Source organism: Miniopterus schreibersii (assembly GCF_964146895.1).
Source record: "Miniopterus schreibersii genome assembly, chromosome: 2".
NCBI classification, from domain to species: Eukaryota; Metazoa; Chordata; class Mammalia; order Chiroptera; family Miniopteridae; genus Miniopterus; species Miniopterus schreibersii.
The window spans coordinates 143,214,142-143,237,373 of NC_138102.1; the positions used below are offsets into that span (position 1 = coordinate 143,214,142).

The window sequence follows — 23,232 nt, forward strand, 5'->3', positions numbered from 1 at the left end:
TATTAGGTAACAGCTAGGTAATCAAGCAGATAGATGACAGGGAGTCATTCTTCCAATCAAACTGATGATGTCACTGGAGAAAAGAAGGTCCGTTGGAACCTGGTGTCTGGCAGTTACTGGGAGCCGTGGCTAGAAATAGGGTACTCAGGAGCTCCCCCAGAGCCCTTAACTCCAAAGTAGCCAACATTACGCGTCCAGGCTTGTGACCTAGAGACACAGAATATCTTTGTGACTGACAAAGTGGTCCAAAATGGAGAAAGACGAGGCCCCACAGTTGGTGACTCCTGCATCAGTGAAAGCCATCATCTCAAGGATTGAGGCTGCCCAGCTAACTCGGGCGCAGGAGGTAACCGCGGAGATGAGGAAGTTACCCTTCTGTTGGAGTCTGATGTGGCAGTTGGGGACTGATCCCAGATTTGGGCAAGATTCCAGGTCTGGGCCCTTGGGGTCCTGGGATCCTTGGCAAGCTGAGTTTGCAGACAGATTAGTGCAAAACATCCACCTCTTAGACTTGGCCTCTGCAGGGCAGGCCATAATCAAACCACCCCCCTAAGGCAGGGCTGGGCCCAGGAAGGGAACAGCCCGTGGAAACCCCAGGATAGTAGTGAGACACAGAGGTGTGGGTTCTAGCAAGGCAAGGGGAGGGGCCCGGAGTTCATGATTGGGGTCTGTTCCTGGCGACCTGTCAGAATCCCCCAAGTTAAGCCCTAGAAGCTCAGAGTGAAATGGCCAAAGGCGGCAATCACCCTACTCGTGAGCTTTTAGTGCATTTTTTATGGGAGCCTCTGATCCTGAGAGTTTCTTGGGGCCTAATTTTTCCGGTCTGTTATCTCTGGATCCTTGTGAGGAGAGATGTCCAGACATCCCCAGCAAATTCTGAAATTCTGAAGAAATGTTTGTTGTGGATTTTTAGTATTCTCTCCCTGACCTGCTCTTAATAATCAAAATGACATAGTAAGAGCTTCTTATTTTATGTGCCAGACACTGTCCTAAGTGCTTTACAAATTCATTTAATATTTACAAAAACCCTGTGACATAGGTACTCTAATGGTCTCCACTTTACAAATAAGAAAACAGAGGCCCCGAGAGGTTAAATGAGTTGCCTAAGATCATACCAGGACATGGCATCTGGCTCCAGAGTTCACACCTCTAAACACTACAATCTTCGGTTTTCCATATAGGATATTTCGTCCCAGCTCGCCGACATCTTGGACAATGTCAATTGTGTCATCAACCGCTTCCAGGAAGAATTGGGATATGATTTAAAAGAAAAGGCAAAATCTCACCAGATGCAGCAAAAGGGCAAGAACAGATTCATCTTGTTGGAGAAAATCGCCTCCTTCTCCAAAGATTCTAAGACTAAAGAGAAACACTTATACGAAATTCTCCACTGGCTGGGTGACTGGGGTGAGCTTGCGGCGGGCGCCTTCCAGCTTGCTCAGCCTCTTCCTCTCCTCTGTCCCGTTCCCTGGGAGGGGACTGCGGGGTGGCGGTGCAGAGGACGTAGTGCAGTGCCTCTCCAGTGAAACATCCTCCCACTCATGTCACAACACCTCACCTTCACTCCCCAGAGAGGCAAACACATGATTGTCAAAATGTAACATTAGCTGCCATATGTGATGAAGCCTAAGTCACGGGTCCATTATATCACCGTATTTTTTAGCAAGATGGAAACTAAGTTCAAACCCACCCTAGCTATTTTATTTTTAAATTTTCCACCTTTAGTGAAAGCTAACTGACAAATAACATTGTGTAAATTTAAAGTGTACAGTGATATATGTTGCGATATGATTATCACAACAAAGTTATTTAACACATCCATCATCTCACATAGTTACCCGTTTTTTATGTGGTGAGAACATTTAAGATCTACTCTCTTGGCAAATTTCAAGTATACAATACAGTGTTGTTAACTATAGTTACCATGCTGTACATTAGACCCCCAGAACTTATTTCTCTTATAACTGAAAGTTTGTACCCTTTGACCAACATCTCCCCATTTACCCCGACTTCCCAGCCCCTGGTAACCACCAATCTACTCTTTGTTTCTGAGTTCAACTTTTTAGATTCCACACATAAGGGAGATCATACAGTATTGTCTTTCTCTGTCTAACTTATTTCACTTAGCCTAATACCCCCAAGGTCCATCCATGTTGTAGCAAATGGCAAGATTTCCTTCTTTATGACTAATATTTCATTGTATATACCACATTAAATTTATTTTTACTTTTTTATTTTTATTTTTTAAATATATCTTTATTGATTTCAGAGAGGAAAGGAGAGGGAGAGAGAGATAGAAACATCAGTGATGAGAGAGTCATTGATCGAGCCCACAACCCGGGCATGTGCCCTGACCGGGAATCGAACCCTGATCGCCTGGATCCTAGGTCAATGCTTAACCACTGAGCCACGCCCAGCCGGGCTATTTTTATTTTTCAATTATAGTTGACATTCAATATCATATTAGTTTCAGGTGTATAGTATAGTGGTTAGACATTTATATAGCTTACAAAATGATTCCTCCAATAAGTCTAGTACCCACCTGACACCATACATAGTTACTACAATATTATTAACTATATTCCCTATGCTGTACTTTACATCCCCATGACTATTTTGTAACTTACAGTTTGTACTTCTTAATCCCTTCACCTTTTTCACCCAGCCCTCCAACTCCCCTCACATCTGACAACCATGAGTTGTACTCTGTATCTATGAATTTGTTTGTTTTGTTTTTTAGATTCCACACATAAGCGAAATCATATGGTATTTGCCTTTGTCTGACATATTTCACTTAACATAACTCCCTCTAAGTCTATCCATGTAGTTCCAAATGGTAAGATTTCATTCTTTTTAATTATTAAGTAATATTCCATTATGCCACATGTTCTCATTTTAAAAAAATTTTTTAAATGTCTTTATTGATTTCAGAGAGAGGAAGGGAGAGGGAGAGAGAGAGAGAGAAACATCAATGATGAGTCATGATTAGCTGTCTCCTGCACGCCCCCTACTGGGGACTGAGCTTGCAATCTGGGCATGTGCCCTGACCGGGACTCGAACCTGGATCATAGGTTGATGCTCAACCACTGAGCCACTCCAGCTGGGCCCACATGTTCTTTATCCATTCATTCATTGACTGACACAGGTTGTTTTCATGTCTTGGCTCTTATAAATAATGCTTCAATGAACATGGACATACAGATATCCCTTGGAGATAGTGATTTTATTTTTTTAGATATATATCCAGGAGTGGGATTGCTGGATCATATGGTAATTCTGTTTTTAATTTTTAATTTTAATTTTATTTATTTATTTTTAAATATATCTTTATTGATTTCAGAGAGGAAAGGAGAGGGAGAGAGAGAGAAACATCAATGATGAGAGAGTCGTTGTTGATCAGCTGCCTCCTGCATGCTCCCGACTGGGGACCAAGCCCACAACCTGGGCATGTGCCACAACCGGGAATCGAACCTCTATCTCCTGGATCCTAGGCTGATGCTCAACCACTGAGCCATGCCCGGCTGGGCTATTTTTAATTTTTTGAGGAAATTTTATACTGTTTTCCAAAATGGTTGTACCAATTTACATTCTCACCAACAATGCACAAGGGTTCCCTTTTCTCCACATCCTCACCAACACTTATTTCTTATTTTTTTCATAATAGCCATCTTAACAGGTATGAGGTAACATTTCATTGTGGTTTTTATTTGTATTTCTCTGATGATTAGTGATATTGAACATTTAGAAAAATGTCTATTCATATCCTTTGCCCATTTTTAAATTGGATTTTTTTGTTTTGTTTTGTTATTAAGTTGTATGAGTTCCTTGTATATTTTGGGCATTAACCCCTTATTAGACAAATGGTTTGCAAATATTTTCTCCCATTTTGTTGATCATTTCTTTTACTGCAGAAATTTTTTAGTTTGATGTAGTCCCACTTGTTTATTTTTGTTTTTGTTGCCTTTGCTTTTGGTGTCATATACAAAATATCATTGCCAAGACCAATATCAAGAAGCTTTTTCCCTAGGCTTTCCTCTAGGAGTTTTATGGTTTCAGGCCTTACATTTAAGTCTTTAATCCATTTTGAGTTAATTTTTGTGAGTGGTATGATAGGGGCCCAATTTCATTCATTCTTTTGCATGTGAATGTCTAGGTTTCCCAGTACCACTTATTGAAGAGACTGTCCTCTACCAGTGTGTATCCTCGGCTCCCCTGTCAAATATTAGATGACCATGTGTGTATCAGGTTATTTCTGGGCTCTTGATTCTTGTTCCATTGGTCTATGTGTCTGTTTTGATGTCAGTACCATCCTGTTTTTGATTACTATAGCCTTGTAATATAGTTTGGAATCAGGTAGTATGATGTGTTTTGTTTTTCTTTTTTAAAAAATATTTTTATTGACTTTTAGAGAGAGAGGAAGGGAGAGGGAGAGAAAGAAACGTCAACGTGAGAGTGTAACATCAATTGGCTGCCTCCTGCATGCCCCTTATTGGGGATCGAGGCCACAACCTGGGCATATGCCCTGACTGGGAATCGAACCAGTAACCTCTGGTGCATGGGATGACACCCAACCAACCGAGCCACACGGGGAAGGGCTGATGTTTTTTCTTTCTCAGGATTGCTTTGGCTATTTGGGGACTTTTGTGGTTCTATGTAAATTTTAGAATTGTTTTTTCTATTTCTGCAAAAAATGCCGTTCATATTGCATTGAATCTATAGCTGGTTGGGTAGTATGGACACTTTAACAATATTAATTTTTCCAATTCATGAACATGAGGTATCTTTCCATGTGTCTTCTTCAGTTTCTTTCATCCAGTGTCTTATCGTTTTCAGTGCAGAGATCCTTCACCTCCCAGTTAAATTTATTCCTTAGTATTTATTGTTTTTGATGCTACTGTAAGTGGGATTGTTTTATTTCTTTTTCAGACAGTTCATTGTTAGTGTATAGAAATGCAACTGATCTTTGTAAGTTGATTTTGTATTCTGCGACTTTACTGAATTTGTTTATTAGTTCTAACAGTGTTTTTGGTGGTACACATTAGCTGTTTTATACAGGAACCCAAGGGTGTCATTCACAGTACTAAATGACCCTTGCCGCATGGGCAGCGGGCCAAACAGCACCGATGCCAGCTGTAAGAAACCAGTATGGCCATTCGGGTGTGGGCCAGGTGCTACCCCCACACCAGGGTTATCCCATCGTGAGAGCTCAGTCTGCCCTGAAGGGTGGTAGATGCTGCAGTGCTGGAGGGAGCCACGTGGCACAGGGATGTGCCCCACCCCCTCACACTGCCCTGCTCAGAGGGGCTCTCAGTTCAGTGGCTCTTCAGCCGCCCCCAAGAACTCAGCAGGACTGTTGAATTCAGATAATTGATTTAACTGTCCAGGTCCTGGACTAGGCAATATGGGGATAGAGCAACAACAAGACAGGCACATCCCTGGCCTTATAGTACAACAATACTGTTTAATGTCTATTACATATTTTCTACATGGCAGGCCTCACATGTATTGTTTCATTTACTATCCGCCCAATCCTTTTACAGGCAAGGATACTGAAGCTCAGGGGAATAAGCGACATGCCCAACATCACACAGCTAGTAAGAGGGAAACCGATTTGACTTCAAAGCCTACTCTTGTCACCCCTGTGCAATCGGGCTGCTTGGGGCTCCCTAGAAGACGGATTGTTCTCAGCCTAAACCTCCCACTCCCTCTCCAGGTGACAGTCTGACCTACGAGATCAGGAACAGGAAGAGTGAGAAGGAGGAGGAAGCCCTGGACGAATGGATTGAGGTGATGGAGAAGGTGTTACCTCTCTCCCTCATCACCACCAAAGGAGGCATCGAGTCGCTCATTTCCCTTTGCTCCACTCTCATTGAAGGACAAAAGAAAAGGGCACAAGGTGGGTACCAGGCGTATAGGGGAGAGGGCTTGGGGGGTGGATACCAGCTCAGAGGAGAAGTCACATACCACGGTCCATGGTGGTCTTTCTGACTCAGATAAAACAAAAGCTTTATCTGAGACGCATGGGCAGTGGTGAGGGGCTGGGATACTAAACTGAAGCTGAGCACTGAGCAGTTCTGAGCTGTTCCTCAGGGTTAGAGGAGGAGTGATGTGGAGACATCACCTATTGGTGCTCCCTGCGGCTGTGGCCTCATGCAATTCTGGGGAACAAAGCCAGAAAGGCTGAAGTTTATAGCTAGAACCTGAGGTACATCCTTTTTTTACTCCAAAACCAGCCACAGAGCCAAAAGTCTGGTGCAACTCAACCAAAGGTGTCAGAACCTCCTTAATTGAGGCTGCTCCAGATGTCGTCAGTCAACAAGGTACAACCTTGACATTGTACTCCTATCAGCACTAGAAGGGGACTGAGATTATCTCACTCCTACATTTTATAGAGAACATTGAAGCTCAAGGAAGAGAAGGGACCACAAAGAAAGCTTGTGGCAAAACCAGGCTCCACACCTGGGTTTTCTGGCTTCTTAATCTTACTCAAGAGCATGGGTTGCAGAGTCACACAGGCCTGACTTTGAATCCCATGTGCCACTTTCTCGCTGTGTGATTTCGGCAACTAACTTCATCTTTCTGAACCTCACTTTTCCATTATACGAAATTAGGAGGACACTGCCCACTTGTAGGGTTCCCCTTGGTACAGACATCTGGCACTATACTTAGAACATGCTCAGGGCTTAATAAACAATAGCTCACATTAGCATTTACCATTGACTTTCCTGGGCCAGGTTACTTATCATCAAACAAGGTCCACGTTTAGGGGAGGGAGGAAGCAGGGAAAGGTGGATGCGAAGGAGACAATCTCTTCTACAATCCTAACCGTATTATTTCTCCAAATATAGTTATTTGTATACTTGACTTATTTCCTTGCTGGTTTATAAACTCCTAGAGGGCAAAGCTGTGTCTTACTCATTTCTTTTTAGGGATTAGTTACTGAGTACTTACTAGGTATCTGGTACTGTGCTTGGCACTAACCATGCTTTAAATTAAATGCTACGAATTAGATGTTATGATTATCCCCATTTTTCAGAAATGGAGGCACTGAAAAGTTAGGAAACTTGCCCAAACCAAGTGGTAAGGATGGGATCCAAGACCAAGTTATCTGATTCCAGAATCCAGGCTCTGAACCATGAGGCCATATGGCCTCTCTGACAGTATTAGCTTGATGCTAGCTTGATTTCAGTGTCATTTAATTTCCATATATCCATCATCCAAAGTTAGCCAATGTTTTTTTGTGTGCCAGTGATGTTCGCTGAATGGGCAAATAAATGGATGCTCCCAGATAATCACTCTAGCAACCCCACACGTGGTACATCCAAGGGAATATGACTATGACCATGACTCAGCCCTGAAGAGCTGACGTCTATGAATGGTTTTAATCACAGAGCGCACAATCTGTGTTTATGTATATTTTCCTGGGGGGAAGGTCTCCTGCTTTCATCAGAGTATTAAAGGAGTTTGTAAACCTCCCCCCCAAAATGGAAAAAGACAGTCATTAAAACAAACAGGTATGTGAACAGTTACAGGACCATGTGATAAATTTTCTACAAAGTTCAGTGATAACAAGAAAGGGAAATAAAACTTCCAAGGTGATCTGGAGTCTAAATGCCAGGCAGGCTTCCAGAGTTTGGATAGTTGGAGAACACAGGTATTGAGGCTGAAAAGTAGCATGATTAGAAAAACAACTTTACTCCAGGGAAATATGGAAGATCAGGAGTACTTTGAATTGAGTTGAACTGAATTGAATAGTTTCAAGCCCCTCTGGGTCCTGCAGGTGCTATGGAGCTGGCAGGCCCTGACAGGTAAGCCCTCAGCAAGCTCTGAGCCTGGCAGAGATCCCTCCTGACAACATCTCCCCTGGCCTCACATATAGCCCCAGCTCCTTTCTTGCCAAAGCTCTAGTCAGGTTGGGTGGGAATGTGGCCAGGCAGCATCTGGAGAAGCAGTACAATTCTTGGGACCCATGGGAGCTTATTGCCTTTGTTCTCTCTACTTCTTCTAGTATCCAAACACACATTCTGGCAAGGCTGGCAGGAACAAAGCCTGCAAAAGTCTACATCCTACCCCCAGCCACTGAGCCCAGAGCAGATGCTCCAGGACAAGAATACTACTTGCACGAGGGTTTCTGAGGTGAGGTCCATGCTGCAGGAACTCCTCGAGTCCACCATGTTCAGCCAGGGGGAGGTCAGGGCCATCAGGTACATGTCTGCAGTGGTGGAGAACCTCAACAAGGCCTTGAACCTCCAGCACAATGAGAACAGGAGCCTGGAGACCAAATATAGGCAACTGAAAATAGAGATGACCAAAGAACTCAGCTGCCAGAGGCTCTACTTTCAGCAATCCCTCCAAGTCCTTGAGAATAAGAGGGATGCCCTACTAAGGCAGGTAGAAACTCTAGGGGGAAAGTACCATGACCTTCTCCTGATAAAGCATGCCTTAGAGTTTCAGCTGAAGAAGGCCCAGACTGTTAGAGGTCAAGCCAACTCCCTGGACCCCCCTAAGAAAGAGACTCTCCCAAAGAAAGAAGCAGCCACGGAGGAAACCCAACAGGAGCCCAAGAAGGAGGAGCAGTTGTTTTCACCACTTTCCCCAGGTCCCATGGCCACAGCTGGGGACAGTGGTGCTAGGTCTTCTACATGTCAGCCACTTTCCACCATGACCATGCATCGGAGGATCGCAGATGTATACAGCAGCAGGGACACTGAAAGTCTTCAGCTTATGTTGCCATCCTCAGTGGATCACAAATTTCCTAAGAAATGGGAAATACCAATGGCAGAGAGCCCAGGCCACGAAGTCTTAGATCAGAAGGACTTCTTCCCGGAAGCAGCCCAAGAGAAAGGAGGACTCCAAATTAAGTCCCATTTTAGGGAGCAGCTGTCTCCAGAGAGCTCCAGGACGGTGGCCTTGGAGAGCAAGCGGGAGCATTGGGAAGAGGAACTCAGCTGGGAGAGGCGGAGGCAGCAGTGGCTGGAGGAGGAGGAGCTGTGGCTGCAGCGGCAGAAGAAGTGGGCCCTGCTGGAGCAGGAGCACCAGGAGAAGATGCGCCAGTGGGAGGTGGAGGAAGGAGCAAAGGAGCAGCAGCAGAGACTGGTCCCGCCGGAAAAGGGGGACGGGGGCCCGCGGAGGGAGCCGGGGCAGCCAGGCAAGGATGAGGAGAGGAAGATCTTTGTGACCACCAGTCGATGGAGGGACTTGGAGAAGGCATCACTGGTACCTCCCCCAAGCCGCACCCAATCTGCTCACCAAGGCAGGAGGCCACGCTTGCCCAGGTCCCCTAATACTCAGCAGCCCACTCCAGGGCAGCGGAGTGCCAAGAGTTCAACCGAGTTAACCCAGAAACCATGGACCCGCCGGGTTCCCACAAAGCCCAAGAAATCAGCCGCCGTTCCTGTCAGAGGGGCATTCATTCGAAAGGTGACCCAGCCCCCTTTGCATATATCCCCGGTAACTCTGAAGGGGAAGGAGTACCACATGGACGTGGAGGCCCAGAGGAAGAACCTGCAGCTCCTAAGTGAGGATGCGGAGCTGGGGCTGCCTAGCTACCTGCGCAGCAAGGCTCTGGAGCTCACCACCACCACCATGGAGCTGACCATGCTCAAGCTGCGGAACCTGTGCCATAAATATATCCTCTACAGATGCTTCCAGAGCCTCCGGTAGGTCCTCCCTGGCACTCATCTGGCACCTACCCACTGTGGTGTGCTGGCACAGCCAAAACTCAAGGGAAACGGAGGAGCATCGGGTAAGGGAGATGGGGAAAGGTCCCCGAGGCTTGGGCAACCCTGAAGGAGGGAGGTAGGGTACTTACAAATTGTTCCCCCTGCAGTGGGCTACTTTTCTAAGCCCAGTTCCTTCTTTCTTCCTCTCTTCCTTCCCCCCCCATCCATAACCCACTTATATGCTCCGTCATTTCTTTCTTTCCAGCCTCCCTTTCTATTTCCAGCCAGCCCAAGCCTCCTCACCTGACACTGCCTCCCACTTCTCTGCTCCTCCCCAGCTCTCACCAACCTCCGCTTCTCTTCTTGCTCCCAGGAATTACAAATGCGAAGTCATCTCTGCTTAACAGACTTAGGGGGGAAAGCAGGCCCCTTCATCCACTAAATGACTTCCCTTTCTCCCCAGACAAGAAGTGATTAACCACGTACAAGACATGCGAGAAACTGGGGCAACCTACAAGGCCCAGAGCCTCTACATTTTCCTGGAGAACATCGACCACCTGCAGAACCTCCGCCTGCAGGCCTGTGTGGACAGGCAGAAGGACCTGGAGGAGAAGCGCCGAGAGTGCCTGAGCAGCATGGTGACCATGTTCCCCAAGGTGGCTCTCCTGCCTGGTGACCTTCTCCAGGGTCCACATAGACAGTAGGGATGGGGCCAGGAAATGAGTCAGCAGGAATGTGGGGTGTGACTGGAGGCAAGAGGGGCAGATGGTAAATAACAGGTTTAAGCTTCACCAGGAAGACGTAAAGGCAGGAGCGGCCTGAGTGCAAGGAAGGGCAGCTTTCCAATCTCCGTATATGGGGAGAGCAATAGAGAGGGACTTTCAAAAACTACAGAAGACTCTTCTGGAGGGGGGCGGTAGCTGGACCCCACAGTCCCAACTTTGCACTGAGGTTCTCCCTCCCCTGTGGATCTCTGCCCTGCTCCTATAAGTACTTCAGGCCTGGTCACAGCTATCTTTACCCTCACACTGGGGATTGGCTTTGCTTCTCTCTGGGGATAGCTCCGCTGCTTTCTAGATGACAGGCCTCCCTTTTGTGTAGCACCTCCTCCAGTCACTTCCGGACAAAGGGTGCCTGGGAGATGAAATCACTGAGACCGTGGTTGTCTGAAAACATCTTTACTTAATATCTACCCTCATTCTTAATTGACAGTGTGCCTGGATATGGAAGTCTAGGTTAGAATTCATTTTCCCTCACGATTTTGAAGACACTGCTCATTGCCTTCTAGGTTTTGGCGTTGCTATTCAGAGTCCAAAATCATTTTGAGTCCCAGCCTTTGGGTTTGACCCATTTTTGCCGACTGCTGGCTTCAGTTTCTTTTACCCCTTCCCCTTTACTGGGGGCAGCTGACTTGGTCCCCAGGGGGCTAGCCTGTGCCTTGGAGAGATTGGAGAGTCCCACAGGAGTGCCTCAAAATCTGCTGGGATCTCCCCTAGGATTGGGTCAGGGGTAAGCCTAGTCCTGAACAGAAGTGGCCTAAGTCTGGGGGAGGCAGTGTGGCGAGGGACTCTGTGTAAGTGCCAGCAGCAGGCAGTTGGAAGAGCTTTGGCCATGGATGTTATCTCCCGACTCAGTTTCTTATCGTCGTATACTAGCCCTGATCATTTCCTGTGTCCTAACTTGCTAAATTGGTTTTGAGGTTGAGAAGGAAAGGGACCATATGACTTCTTTTGGTGGTTATGAGGGTTCCCCCAGCTCCTTGCCTGAGTGGAGGCTGGACGAAAAGATACCTGGAGCATTCCAGGCACAGCCTGACCCCATGTCATTAACCCTGCAAGTGCCTCAGGAATTCCAGCTGCTCCTTGCTTCTTTGTTTTTTTCCTTGCTGTCTTACCCATTGTTCAGATTCTCTACAGCAAAGGAGATAACAAGAACTAATCTAGCAAATAAGACTTCAAGGAATTTATAGGAAATTTGATACCCTGGGGTCCCAGGGGTTTCTAATTGGAGGAATTCCCTGGGTCTCACCCTCTCTGCTCAGCCCTGAGTTAGGCAATGCCTCCTCCTGCCCTAGAGAGGGCATGACTCCCTATCGCCCTGATGCCTCTCTGCTGGTTCCTCTAGCTCAAGCTGGAGTGGAACATTCACTTGCACACCCCTGTGGTCACCTCCCCGAAGTCAAGGAAAAGCAAGCCGCCCTCATCCTTACTTCGGCGTGTCCACTCCAGCAGCGCCTTCTGCAAGCAGCCCCCAGAGCATCTTCCATCCGAGCACCAGGAACGTGTGCCCCTAAGGACAGCGCGGTAGGTGCAGGGAAGCCAAGGGCACCGCCAGCTGAATGGGTGGGAAGGCAGGGAGTAGGGGTGGCCAGACTGGAGAGGCTGGCAGCTCCTTGAGGGCGCAGACAGGCAAGGCTCACCCCATGAGTTGCAAGGCACCTGTTTTCTCAGCTGCCCTGCTCAGCTCTGGCCAATGGCTCAGATGGTGTGTGTGTGTGTGTGTGTGTGTGTGTGTGTGTGTGTGAGTGTGCGCGCGCATGCGTGGTGGTATGTGGGCGTCAGGGGCAAGCCTAACCAAATATGTTTCAAACTATGCAATGGAAAGATTCTGAGGACCCACAGCTGAGAATTTACAACCATTTCTACCCTGAGCATTGGTCCAGCACTTGCCATTGGTTTGTCCCTATAAACAAGCCTGATCATTCCCACTGTGTGACCCTCCAGACTCAAAAAGAGACACTGTGAGACTCTGGGCAGCCAAAAAGACCCACATCTACACCTACCCTAGTATGGGTTTCAGCTCCAGGAAATGTGGGGGTGGTGAGGGGGTGGGGCGTGGCTCTTCCAGCCACTCCTCAGCCAAAGGAGCCCCAGGGAAGTGAGACTTAGAGTTAAGGGGAAGAGAGGTGACAACTATTTAAGAAAGGAAGAAAACAGTATGTTGAGCCTTGTGGCCCTGGAGAGCTTGTTGCTTCTCAATCTTTCTCTCTGTATGTCTCTTTGTCTCTTTTTTACAGTTTCCACCCCCACCCCTCCACCCCCAGCCAACGGAGGAGCCAGATGGAGGCTGTTTGGAAGACTGATGTGGCCTCCTCCAGTCACGCAATAGAAAAGAAGACCCCTGCCATTCTGTCCTGGGACCAGCTGGGGGGGTGCCCAGATATTCCCCGGCTGTTGGCATTGGATGTGCATTCCTCCTACCATAAAAGCTTGATGTCCCTCAAGACCTGGTAAGGTGCAAGGCTGGGTGGTTAATCTGGATACAGGAAGATCTGCCCATCAAGGGTAGGGGACAGAGTACACAATGTCTCTGTCCAGTGACCCAAGACGTCTCTTTCCAAACATTAATAACGACCTCATTTATTATGCCGCATCAGACAGGGCTATGCTTGCCTGCCTCATCAGCCATCAGCCTGGGTCCCCACGCCAATACCAATCTAGTTTTCTCAAAGGACTTTCCATGGTGTCTCAGAAGATCACTACAGAAGTCTCTCCTTCTTGTTTCCTGGGCTTCCCATGAATTGCTCAAGAGGCATATCTCGTCCTAGGTCTGGGGGTTGTTTTCAAAGAGAGCCAGGTGAAGAATGGATAGATGAGGGAGACCAAGAATCATATGATAAATCGGAGACTTGGGCCTGTGCCTGTCTTTGGCATTGTCATTTCCTTAAGACCTTCAAAAACTGTCCCTGGGAAGAGCAGCTGAGGGGAAGGAGGCAGTGGGCCAACAATCAGCTTTTCTGGTTAGGAAGGCTCAACTCTCCTTTGCCTCTCTTGGCTTTAAGATGTCACTATTGAAGATTCAAGGCTCTTTCAAGCAGCCTTTCTAAATTTTTTTTATTGATTGATTGATTTTAGAGAGAGAGGAAGGGAGAGGGAGAGCAGAAGAGGGGGAGAGAGGGGGAGAGAAATCAATTTGTTGTTCCACTTATTTCTGCATTCATTGGTTGAATCTTGTTTGGGCCCTGATTGGGGTTCTAACCTGCAACCTTGGTGTATCCGGACAACACTCTAACTGACTACCCGGCCAGGGCTCACACAGCTTTTCTAGATGACCAATCCCAGCTGCCTCCTGTGGCCCTGGCCCTGCCCCAATTAAAGATCTTTGACAGGGCCCCAGCCAGATGTCTCAGTTGGTTGGAGTGTTGTCCCACACACCAAAAAACGTGGGTTCGATACCCAGTCAGGGCATGTATGGCAGGCAACCAACCTATGTTTCTCACATTGATGTTTTTATTGCCCTTCCTCTCTCTCTAAAAGTCAATAAACATATCCTCAGGTGAGGATTAAAACACACACACATACACACACCAAAAGATCTTTGACAGGGAGTGAGCACTGTTGCCTGACAGTCTAGCCCTGGCCAAAACCAGGAGCTGTAAGACGCTGGTGCTGCTGCCATCCTCCAGACAGGGACCTAGGTGAGACGCAGGGTATCATGGCAGCATCAGAAGAAGCTGGTCCACAGCTAGGCTTCCACTCTGAAGTGGGCCTGAGCCCCAACTGGACATTAGCATTATAGCTCACCCAGCAGAGATACAGTTTCTGGAGTTTGCAAGGGGTGTGTGTGTGTGTGTGTGTGTGTGTGTGTGTGTGTGTGTTATTGTTATTGTGAGTTGATTTGGATATAGCACACACGATTGAGAACAACCAAAACGACACTGTGGCAGAATGAAGTAACCCAGAGGTCAAATGGGGCCCCATCACCCTGAGATTTGGTTAAACTTGCCCAGGGCACCCCCATGTTGGTGTCTCAGGATCCTGCATTCCTTCTCTTCTCCCTCTGTATGCCTGTCAGTGCCTGGGCTCTACTTGGCATCTGTTTGGATTGGAAGCCCCAACCCCTTTGTTCTTCCCACACACATAAATATTTGCACATAAATATCAAGGGTACTTACTCCATTTGACCCCAAGCATTTCATGATGTTAGCAACTTTTGGAAAATTTAAGCGGGGGATGTGGTAAGGGATTCACAGTAAACAGCACCAAATAGCAGCCTCTTTTCTCCCCCCTCTCTTCAGTATAAAGTGCAGAATTCAAAAACTCCTTCCTGTCTCATGCAGAGCTGTTCCTCCCACACCCAGGCCTCCCCTGGGATCTCAGCTTCAGGCTTAAGCACTTATCAAAATATTGTTCCTAGCAAAGACAGCTTCCCCTTTCTAGGGGAATTTAGGTGCATTCAATTTTCTCCCCCCTTTTCCAACTCTATACAAGTTTATTCACCTTGTCTCACTACCAGGTGTGGAGGCAAAGCCCTGCTTCTTCTGTCTTCTTTATCCACAGCCAGGTTGGCACCACCTACCTGCATGTCAGGCTGGTCCTCAACGTTTCAGTGTAGGGGCTCCCAGAGTTGTCTGGGGATCCTGTTATTGTGGTATGAGGATCTGCCACTCTTTAACAAAAGTTCCATGCGACTGCCCAGCTACTGCTGCTTTGGGGTGTGGTTATGCTGCTTTGTGAGTACTCTGTGTGTGTGCCCCTCTGGATTTACACTCTGCTTCCACTCCCAAAAGTGCACCTTCTCTTTGGCCACGTGCCCCAGGCCCACCATGAATCCTCAAGTCCACCTGCTGTGTGGTTCCAGGTCACTCACCTCTTGGTAGTCCTGCTGACCTCACCAGCTCCCTGGCTGTGCTGTCCAGTTCACAGCACCATCTGGTTTCATAAGTAGGACCACTGACCTCATGCTGACTACCCCATTTTCCTAATCTGCCTGGCATCGACAGCCTCTCATCTCAGGCCTGCTGAGGTGTCCTCTCAGCCTGTGGGGAAGGGCTATTCATCTTCCCTCTGTGATTTGGGACACTAGAAAGACCATTGCCCTAAAAAACCAGCAGACCCCTCCTTCAAGATCTTTTCCTGCTTCGCTTCACAGCGTCTCCCCTGGGCTCTATCTGACAGGTAAGATAGCTATGTGTCTGTACACACCAAATGCTGTCTGCCATTGGAGAAGAATCTTAACCTTCACTCTGACTGCCCTCCCTTGCTCAGGGCCTATTCCTGCACAGCTAAAGTTCACAGTGGTTCCTGCGTGTGCACTGAGATGCAGCGCGTGCAAACTCACACAGATGTTCAACATGCTGCAGACAGAGGAGAGGGCTTTAAGTTGGTTCCTGGGAAGGAGATTAGATGGCTATGGAGATGGGTAGGAGGAAGCAGGGAAACGTGAGGGGAGAGAAGAAGGAAGTATTCTGTGATATGAGACAAGGGGCAGACTTGGGAGAAGAGAAGCAGAGCCCCTGGGATGGGGCAGAAATGTGTGTTAAGCAGTTTCATGTGCAGGCCAGGTCTGGGCCCAGCCCTGTACTGGTCTCCCAGAGAAGACCTGGGAAGCTCTTGGGTGGGTTGGGTGGGCGCATTCACATCTTGAGGCCTTGCCTCTGCTGCTCCCCTACCTATAACTATATTAACTCTTTCAGTGTCTCGGTGACCCAAAGAAAGGAACACCAGGAGTCCTCAGATGAGTCTGCTGTACTTGTTCATAAAAAGTCAAGTGAGTCGCTCCCTGGAACCCTAAACAGCCAGAAGGATCGAGACAATCACAGTCCCCACTCCATCCCTTAGCCAGTGATTCTCAAATTTTAGGGTGACTAAAATCACATGGGAACTTGTTCCAAATTCAGGTTCCCAGCTGGTGTTTTTCAACAAACACCAGGGGTGTTGCTAAATAGTCCTAGAACTTTGAGAAATGCTACTTTCCTCCTTCACTCCCTAAATTGTATATTTTTAATAAAATAGAGGTATGCTTATTTTAAAATTTTTCTGTCTCATTGCTGAAACCCACATCTTCCCAACTGTTTTTTGGAACCAGGTCCATGACCACCTGGCCACTGACCTGGACACCAATCGGAGAAGATTCCCGATTCTCTCTTTCCTTAGGGAGCCAAGAGGCCAAGACGGCCATGATTAGTGCCTGGCAAGGAATAGGGGTTGGAATTCTTGAATTAAATAAGTAATTGAAATACTGATGATTAGAATGAAAGCACAGAGGAGAAAAACAAAAGGAAATATTGTGTACAGTCAGAGTCAAGTGTCACTGTGTGGGAGGCAAAGGTGAGTAACTCTCAGGAGTGATGGCAAAAGTGACAGAAATGGAGACATGGAGGTTCCAAATCTAGATGGTGTGGGCTAAGGAGGCCATTTCTGGCAATTGTCTTTCATTTCAGTCAAGACACTACTTTCCTCAGTTCATTCAGCTAAAAAGTACTGTCCCGCCCTCTCTGTTCCTAGCACACAGCCATCTGTCTCATCTCTCACCTGCCTCCACCTCCCTCTCCTCTCCACTCACCCAGCCAGACCCCGCTCAGGGACCAGGCATAATAACATGTTAACTGGGAAGTGACTCTGTCCTTAGAGAACCTGTAATCCTGCAATCCTGCCCATCTTTGCTTCCAGTTTAAGGTTGAGAGTCTAGAAGGAAGGAAAGGATGTGGGATGTGAACCACTGGCTCTTGGATGATGTTGGAGTAGGGTTTGATTTCTGAGCCACAGCTTAACATACTGCAAGGAAAGCCTGGTGGGGAGGAAGGTGAGAGGCATTCCTGATGCGGGTCACACGGGACAGCTGTGGCAGCAAAGGGCCCTTTCTAGCCTTTCAGTTCCTAGGCTTATTCTTTTTTGGAGGCCTCACACCAATTATATCCAACATTAAAACACCCTCATATTCAATATATTGCTTTAAATAATTTGAAAGGATTTTTGTAACTCTGCTTTGGAAATTAAGTGGCTATAAGTAAGTGTTTTTAATATGTAGTTTGGCTATGACTTTTCAACAATCATCATGAATAGAGATGAAATCTAACAAGTTTTATAAATGTAATGAGACTATTTTGAATATTAAATTTGACTGGCAATACTATATTTTATAAACATTTAATTATATATACATATTTTTTACATTTTTTTTGTATTTTAAAACTAATAACTTTTTTTTTTAATCAGGAACATTTTTTTTATGTTTCATATGCTCTTGGAACTGTGCTTAAGTAGCCTAGTGGCTACTCTTGCTCTGGTGATAGAGGACTTTGACTTTCTGCATGTCCTCTAGCAACTCTCTCTCAAGCAAGCAGAGTAGTTGATAGATTCTTCTTCTGCTTTGCTAACAATTCATCTCCTTAAAGGTAAAGAAGGCCTAGATGGGCCAAGCTATGAAGCCAAGAGGGTTGAAAACCAAGGAGATGCATAGATATATAGGGTGCTTTTCTAGCAATGAAGTTCTTTGATTCTATACACATGCCTCATTTTTTTTTTTCCAGAGCAAAGTTTATATATTTGGTCAAACAAGGTATGTCTCCATCCTCAAAAAAATCTCAGGAAAGCCAAGGCATGGAAAGAAATATTTTTTGGCATAGTTCTTCAAGCCAGATTTGGGGTTGGCTATATCTCTGCTTCTCTGCGAGCCTCCAGGATGAGAAACTAACACTAGTGTGGAAGGGGACATGAGGGAAAGGTCTACTTTAGCTCTTGCTGTGATCTTCAAGGAGGCACAGATGAAGTGGGAGGAACCAAAACCTTTTGTAAACAGTCCAGACAAAGAGGCACGGGGAAGAAATCCATATGGAGTCTGGCGTGTCCCATGTACTGGGGAGGCCAACTTGAAAAAATCAGGAAAAGGATGAGCATGACTCCGTGAATGGAGGAGTCATCTCGAAAAGAGAATATGAGCATGACTAAGATGTAACTGTCAATTGGGGACTTTGAAATGGCTTCATTTAATACATTAAAGGATCTAATCTAGTGCAAAAGCTGGACAATATGTGTGAACTAATGGGGAAATTTGAGCAGAGAGTAGGAAATTGTTAACAGAAATGGAAAAATTGATATACTAGAAGTGAAAACCTTAGTATCATGGATGAAGTTCTTGAACAGTTTTATCAGCAAACTGGACAAAAGCAGAGGGAAAAATCCATGACTTTAAACTAGGTCAATAGAAATTAATCAAACTGTAATACAAAGAGTAAAAGCAAACAAACAATCAGGCAAACCAAAAACTAAGCAAAATGTATGTGACAATGACAAATGATCTAACACATGTGTAATTGAAGTCCCAGAAGGAAAAGGGAGAGAGAATGGGGCAGAAGAAATATCTAGAGATAATCACTGAGAATTTCCCAAATTAATGAAAGACAACAAACTACCGATCCAAGAAGCTCAGAGAACCCCAAACAGGATAAACACAAAGAAAAACACACCTAAGCATATCATAGTCAAAGTGCTGAAACCAAAGATAAGAGAATATCTTGAAAGTAGCCAGAAAGAAAAAAAAAATTACATAGAAATAAGTAACAAAGCACTCTCCTCATTGGAAACTGTGCCAGCCAGATGGTTACTAAGGCCCATCTGTATCTCTTCCTTATAAGTCCACAATATAACCCATGAGCATTCCAGGATATTCCCGTTTGGGGCTGATATTAGCTTAGACGGGTTTCTGTTACCTGCAAAAACAATTGGCTAGAGCTGAGCAGTGGCTCATCTGAGCAGTTTCCTACAGGGAATGTGTTCTAGTTCTCCATGGTGCCCAGCTCTCCCTCTCATGCCATACCCAACCCCTCCTCTCTTTACACATACTAACCCTGAGCTGCATCACCCTCAAAGATTATTTATTGGCTGTGAGTTGGGAGGAAACAGAATAGGTGGAGGCTAGATATACTAGTAAACTGGCCTAAATGCTCCTCAAGGTAGGCCCTGTGATCTGTTGCCCCAAATTCTTTCCCCACAGGTGACTATCCCAGAACAACTGAAGCCTGAACCCAGCTGGCATATCTATCAGGGTTCTGCGAAGAGATGGTAATTGCCATTGGTGGCAATGTCTGTGAGGGAACGCAGTTGTCAATAATTCAGAGTTGCCATGAGGTCGAGAAGATTTAGATTTCCTCTACCACAATCCCTGTCCTAAGAGTACTATGTAGGTCTCTATGTCACCTCACTTTCTGGAAGAGTTCCTTCACTGCAGGAGCCACAAGGGGGCAGCAAAGTGCTTTTTAAAGAGATTGAACTGGCCTGGATAGGGAGAGGGGCTGAATTAAAAGCATGGGAAAGAGGGACACAACTGAAGCTGGGTAGGGTTTGTCTGAGAAGGTGCTTGGCTGAGTGTGGAAAGCAAGTATGACAATGGTAGGGGAAAGAGACAGGATTCCTGGCCCATCCTTGGACATCTGGATCCCGCAGACAATTCTTGGTAGCCAGAGTCTTCTCTCCCTCAGCTTAGGGCCACTTCCTCCTCACTTGACCACCCACTCCCAGAGGGTCCTCTGCTCTGCAGGTCAGAAAGCTGTGCTTGCAAATGATTCTCCAGGTAACTGTTTTTTAGGAACTCCACCAAGGGGCTCTTCCTGTAGACTTTCTCAAGCATGTATCATGTCCTCATTCATTCATTCATTGGTTCAACAAGTATCTATTGGGCACCTAACACCACGGTTCTAGACGTTAGTGATACAGTACTGATGAAAATAGGTGTGTATTTTTTAAGTGCTTTCATGGAACTTACATTCTATAGGGGAGAAACAGACAATAAACAAAAAATTAGTAAAATACACAGTATGTCAATTGGTAAAAGATGCCATGTAGGGTCACAAATTTCAAAAGAGGGGTAAGGTTCCACAATGTAGGGGTTACAATGAAAATAGGTCATGTCAGGCTTCAGCGAGGTGACATCTGAGTGAAGACTTGAAGGAGGTGAGGAAGCAAACCATGGGGTAAGAGCATTCCAGGCAGAGAGAATGGCCTGAAGGGGGAGCATGACTGACACATTCAAGGAATAGCGAAGTTTCCAGTGTGGCTGCTGTGGGGTGAGTGAGCAGAAGAGAAGGAATGATGCAGGAGAAGTGACTGGGGTGGGGGTGGGGGGCAGTAGGAGACATTTTTACTCTGAATAAAATGGGAACCACTGCAAAATTTTAAGCAAAGATGTGACATACTCTGACCTACGCTTTAAGAGCATTGCTCTGGCTACAGTGATGAGAATAGACCGAAGGCTGGGAGAAGGAAGCAGAGACAAGTTGGAAGTGATTACAATTCCCATCTCATTCAGGAGAGCTTAATAAATGAGCTCAAATGCTATGCCCCCCACCCCCCACACACACCATGAAGCCTCTCCTAATCCTCCCTAAGACCCCCGTTCTCTTGGGGGCTCTCTCCATCTTCTCTGTTCTTGCATTTCTTCCAGCACTGGTCAATATTGCCTTTGTTCTGGGATTACTGATGGGCTGTCCTCAGCCCCACCAGACTTCAGATTCTTTAAGAGTAGAAGCCCAGTTACATTCCAGTTATTTGCCCAGTTGTAGCTGCCCCAGCACAGAGGGCTGTGCACAAAGTAGAAACCAAGTCAGACTTTTCCCTAAGGAATTAGTGATCCCATCCCTCCTTAGTTGACTTGACTTACTCTTGCCTCTGAGGCTTCTTCCAAGCCATGTTTCTGCCTGGAGAGCCACATCTCTTTGAGTTAAACACTTACCCACCACGACAGCCCTAATTTAGTCTGTTAGCAGAGCTTCACAGTCCTCTGCAGATCCATGTTTACACACATGGCTTGTCATTGGCCTGCACAGGCGGCCTGTCAGAGCTGGCAGAACGCACATACAAAACATTGTTTGCCAAAGCTAGTGGCCTTTCTAGAGCCTCCCAAGAGCAAATTAAATGAGTAATTATTTATTAAGTCTTTAAACATTTATTGAGCACTTGCTGTGTTGCTATGCTCTGCACTAGGGAGTGAGGGTATAAAAGTGAGTAAAACAAACTTCCAAGGAACTTACTGCCAACATAGCATACAGCCCATATGCAAAGCATTGGAGTGGTAACAAAATAAATAGAACTAGGTCCTTGTACTCCCAGGACTTACCATCCACCCATCCATCCATCCCTCATCTAGCAAGTACTTAGTGCACTTACTAAATACTAGATGTATAAAGGTGACATTGAGATACAATCCCTTTTCACACTGCAGTGTGGAGATCGGTAGCAAACAGTGAGAAGCCGGCATATGTAACACAGTACAGGGCAAGTGATGTCATACAGGTGCAAAGTAAAATGGAGAATGGGGAAGGAGGTGTCCATGGCAGTGAGGGCCTGGTAAAACCTTCAGGACTAAGTGGGACTCCAACAGAATGTTGAAGAACTGCCATGGGTGGCAGGGAAGGGGGGACCCAGGGGACCCAGGAAATAGAGCACTACAAGCACAGACCATATTATGGACCAGAAAGTGGTCAGTATGGCTGTGTTCAATGGGTAAAAACCAGGGGTTGTGGGAGCTAAGCGGGGCTGGGACTGTTTGGATGAGCTTGAAGGCCAAGCTGAGGACTTTCCTCTGTATGCAGTGGAGAGCCACTGATGATTTTCAAGGAGAGGAGTGGTAATACCAGATCTATGCTTTAGAGACAGCTTTGGCAATGTGGAGATGCTAGAGAGTGGATGCAGGGAGATCAATTAGAGGAGCAATAATGAAGGTGTGGCCTGGCCGGTGTCGTTCAGTAGGTCGAGCGTCATCCCATGCACCAAGAGGCCGCTGGTTGATTCGCGGTCAGGACTTACGCCTGGTTTGCGGGCTCAAATCCCAGTGCGGGGCATATTGGAGGCAGCCATTTGATGTTTCTCTCTCATAGATGTTTCTCCCTCTCCCTTCCTCTCTAAAATCAATAAAAAAACCACACAAATAAAAATAATGAAGGTGTGAACTAAAGTAGTGTAAAGAACCAGCTATGACTGGATTCGTGCCCTTATTTGTTCACAGACGTATCTATTATGTGCAAAATCTTGTGTTGATTGAAGGTAGCGATGGAGCAGACAACAAAGAAAAATAAACCCAACTTATGTCCTCAAGGATTTTATAATCAAGTGAGAGACACAGGCCACTAAAACGCTACCATATTCTTCCCCTTGACTTCTGTGATACTTGGGTTTCCCTCCTATGTGCCCCTTGTGCTTCTCTGGCTCCTGTAAGAGCCCATTACCTTCTTCCTGTGTACTCCAGGGGTCTCTCCAGTGCCTGGATTCTCGCCTTTCCTCCTGCCACGGAATATCCCAGCATGACTTCATTCTCCCTACTGCTTTGAGAATCAGCTATATGATGATGATTCCCTAATTCCAATCTCTCCCCAAAGTCATCGACTTGTATATCTGAACACCCAACTGAACCTGTTGCCCACTGGTACCTTCAACTCAATTCATCTGAATAAAACTCATCTTTCTTTTCACCCAAACTGGCTTCCCCACCTGTGCTTCCTATCTCAGTGCATTAACCGTCACTCTCCTTCTACTGCCAAAGCTGGAAACCAGGGTATCATCAGTGCCTCATCTCTTGCACCCCTATATCTAATCTATCACCAAGCCCTATCCAGTTTATATCTTATGTATCTTCGCCTTGGTGACTAGCCTAATTTAGTCTACTGACTGATCACCCTGTCTCTAGTTTTACTCTTTCATCCATACTTCATACTAGGCCAAAGAGATCTTTCTAAAATCCTGACCTCACAACACACCCTGCTTAAAAACCCTTTAATGGTTTCTTCATGAGTTTAATCATAACCTATAAAGATTTTTGTGACAGCTCTTTAGCCTGGCTGTATGATATTCCATTGTAT

The 23,232-nt window shown here is 46.2% G+C and overlaps 1 protein-coding gene across 2 annotated transcripts; it reads left to right on the forward strand.

Moving 5' to 3' along the window:
* Nucleotides 1–250: 250 nt before the first annotated feature.
* On the forward strand, nucleotides 251–16,411 carry FAM186B (family with sequence similarity 186 member B; the record flags this gene model as incomplete). 2 transcript variants are annotated; one of them, XM_081130171.1, is made up of 8 exons in its annotated part: nucleotides 251–346; nucleotides 1,182–1,407; nucleotides 5,714–5,896; nucleotides 8,009–9,659; nucleotides 10,126–10,318; nucleotides 11,787–11,965; nucleotides 12,679–12,891; nucleotides 16,078–16,411. In XM_081130171.1, 8 exons carry the CDS (start codon nucleotides 251–253, stop codon nucleotides 16,220–16,222), a joined length of 2,886 nt encoding a protein of 961 aa, XP_080986297.1. The 2 variants fall into 2 exon arrangements, with proteins under 2 accessions (XP_080986297.1, XP_080986298.1); XM_081130172.1 differs by having other exon boundaries at nucleotides 12,706–12,891; nucleotides 16,078–16,222.
* Nucleotides 16,412–23,232: the final 6,821 nt, after the last annotated feature.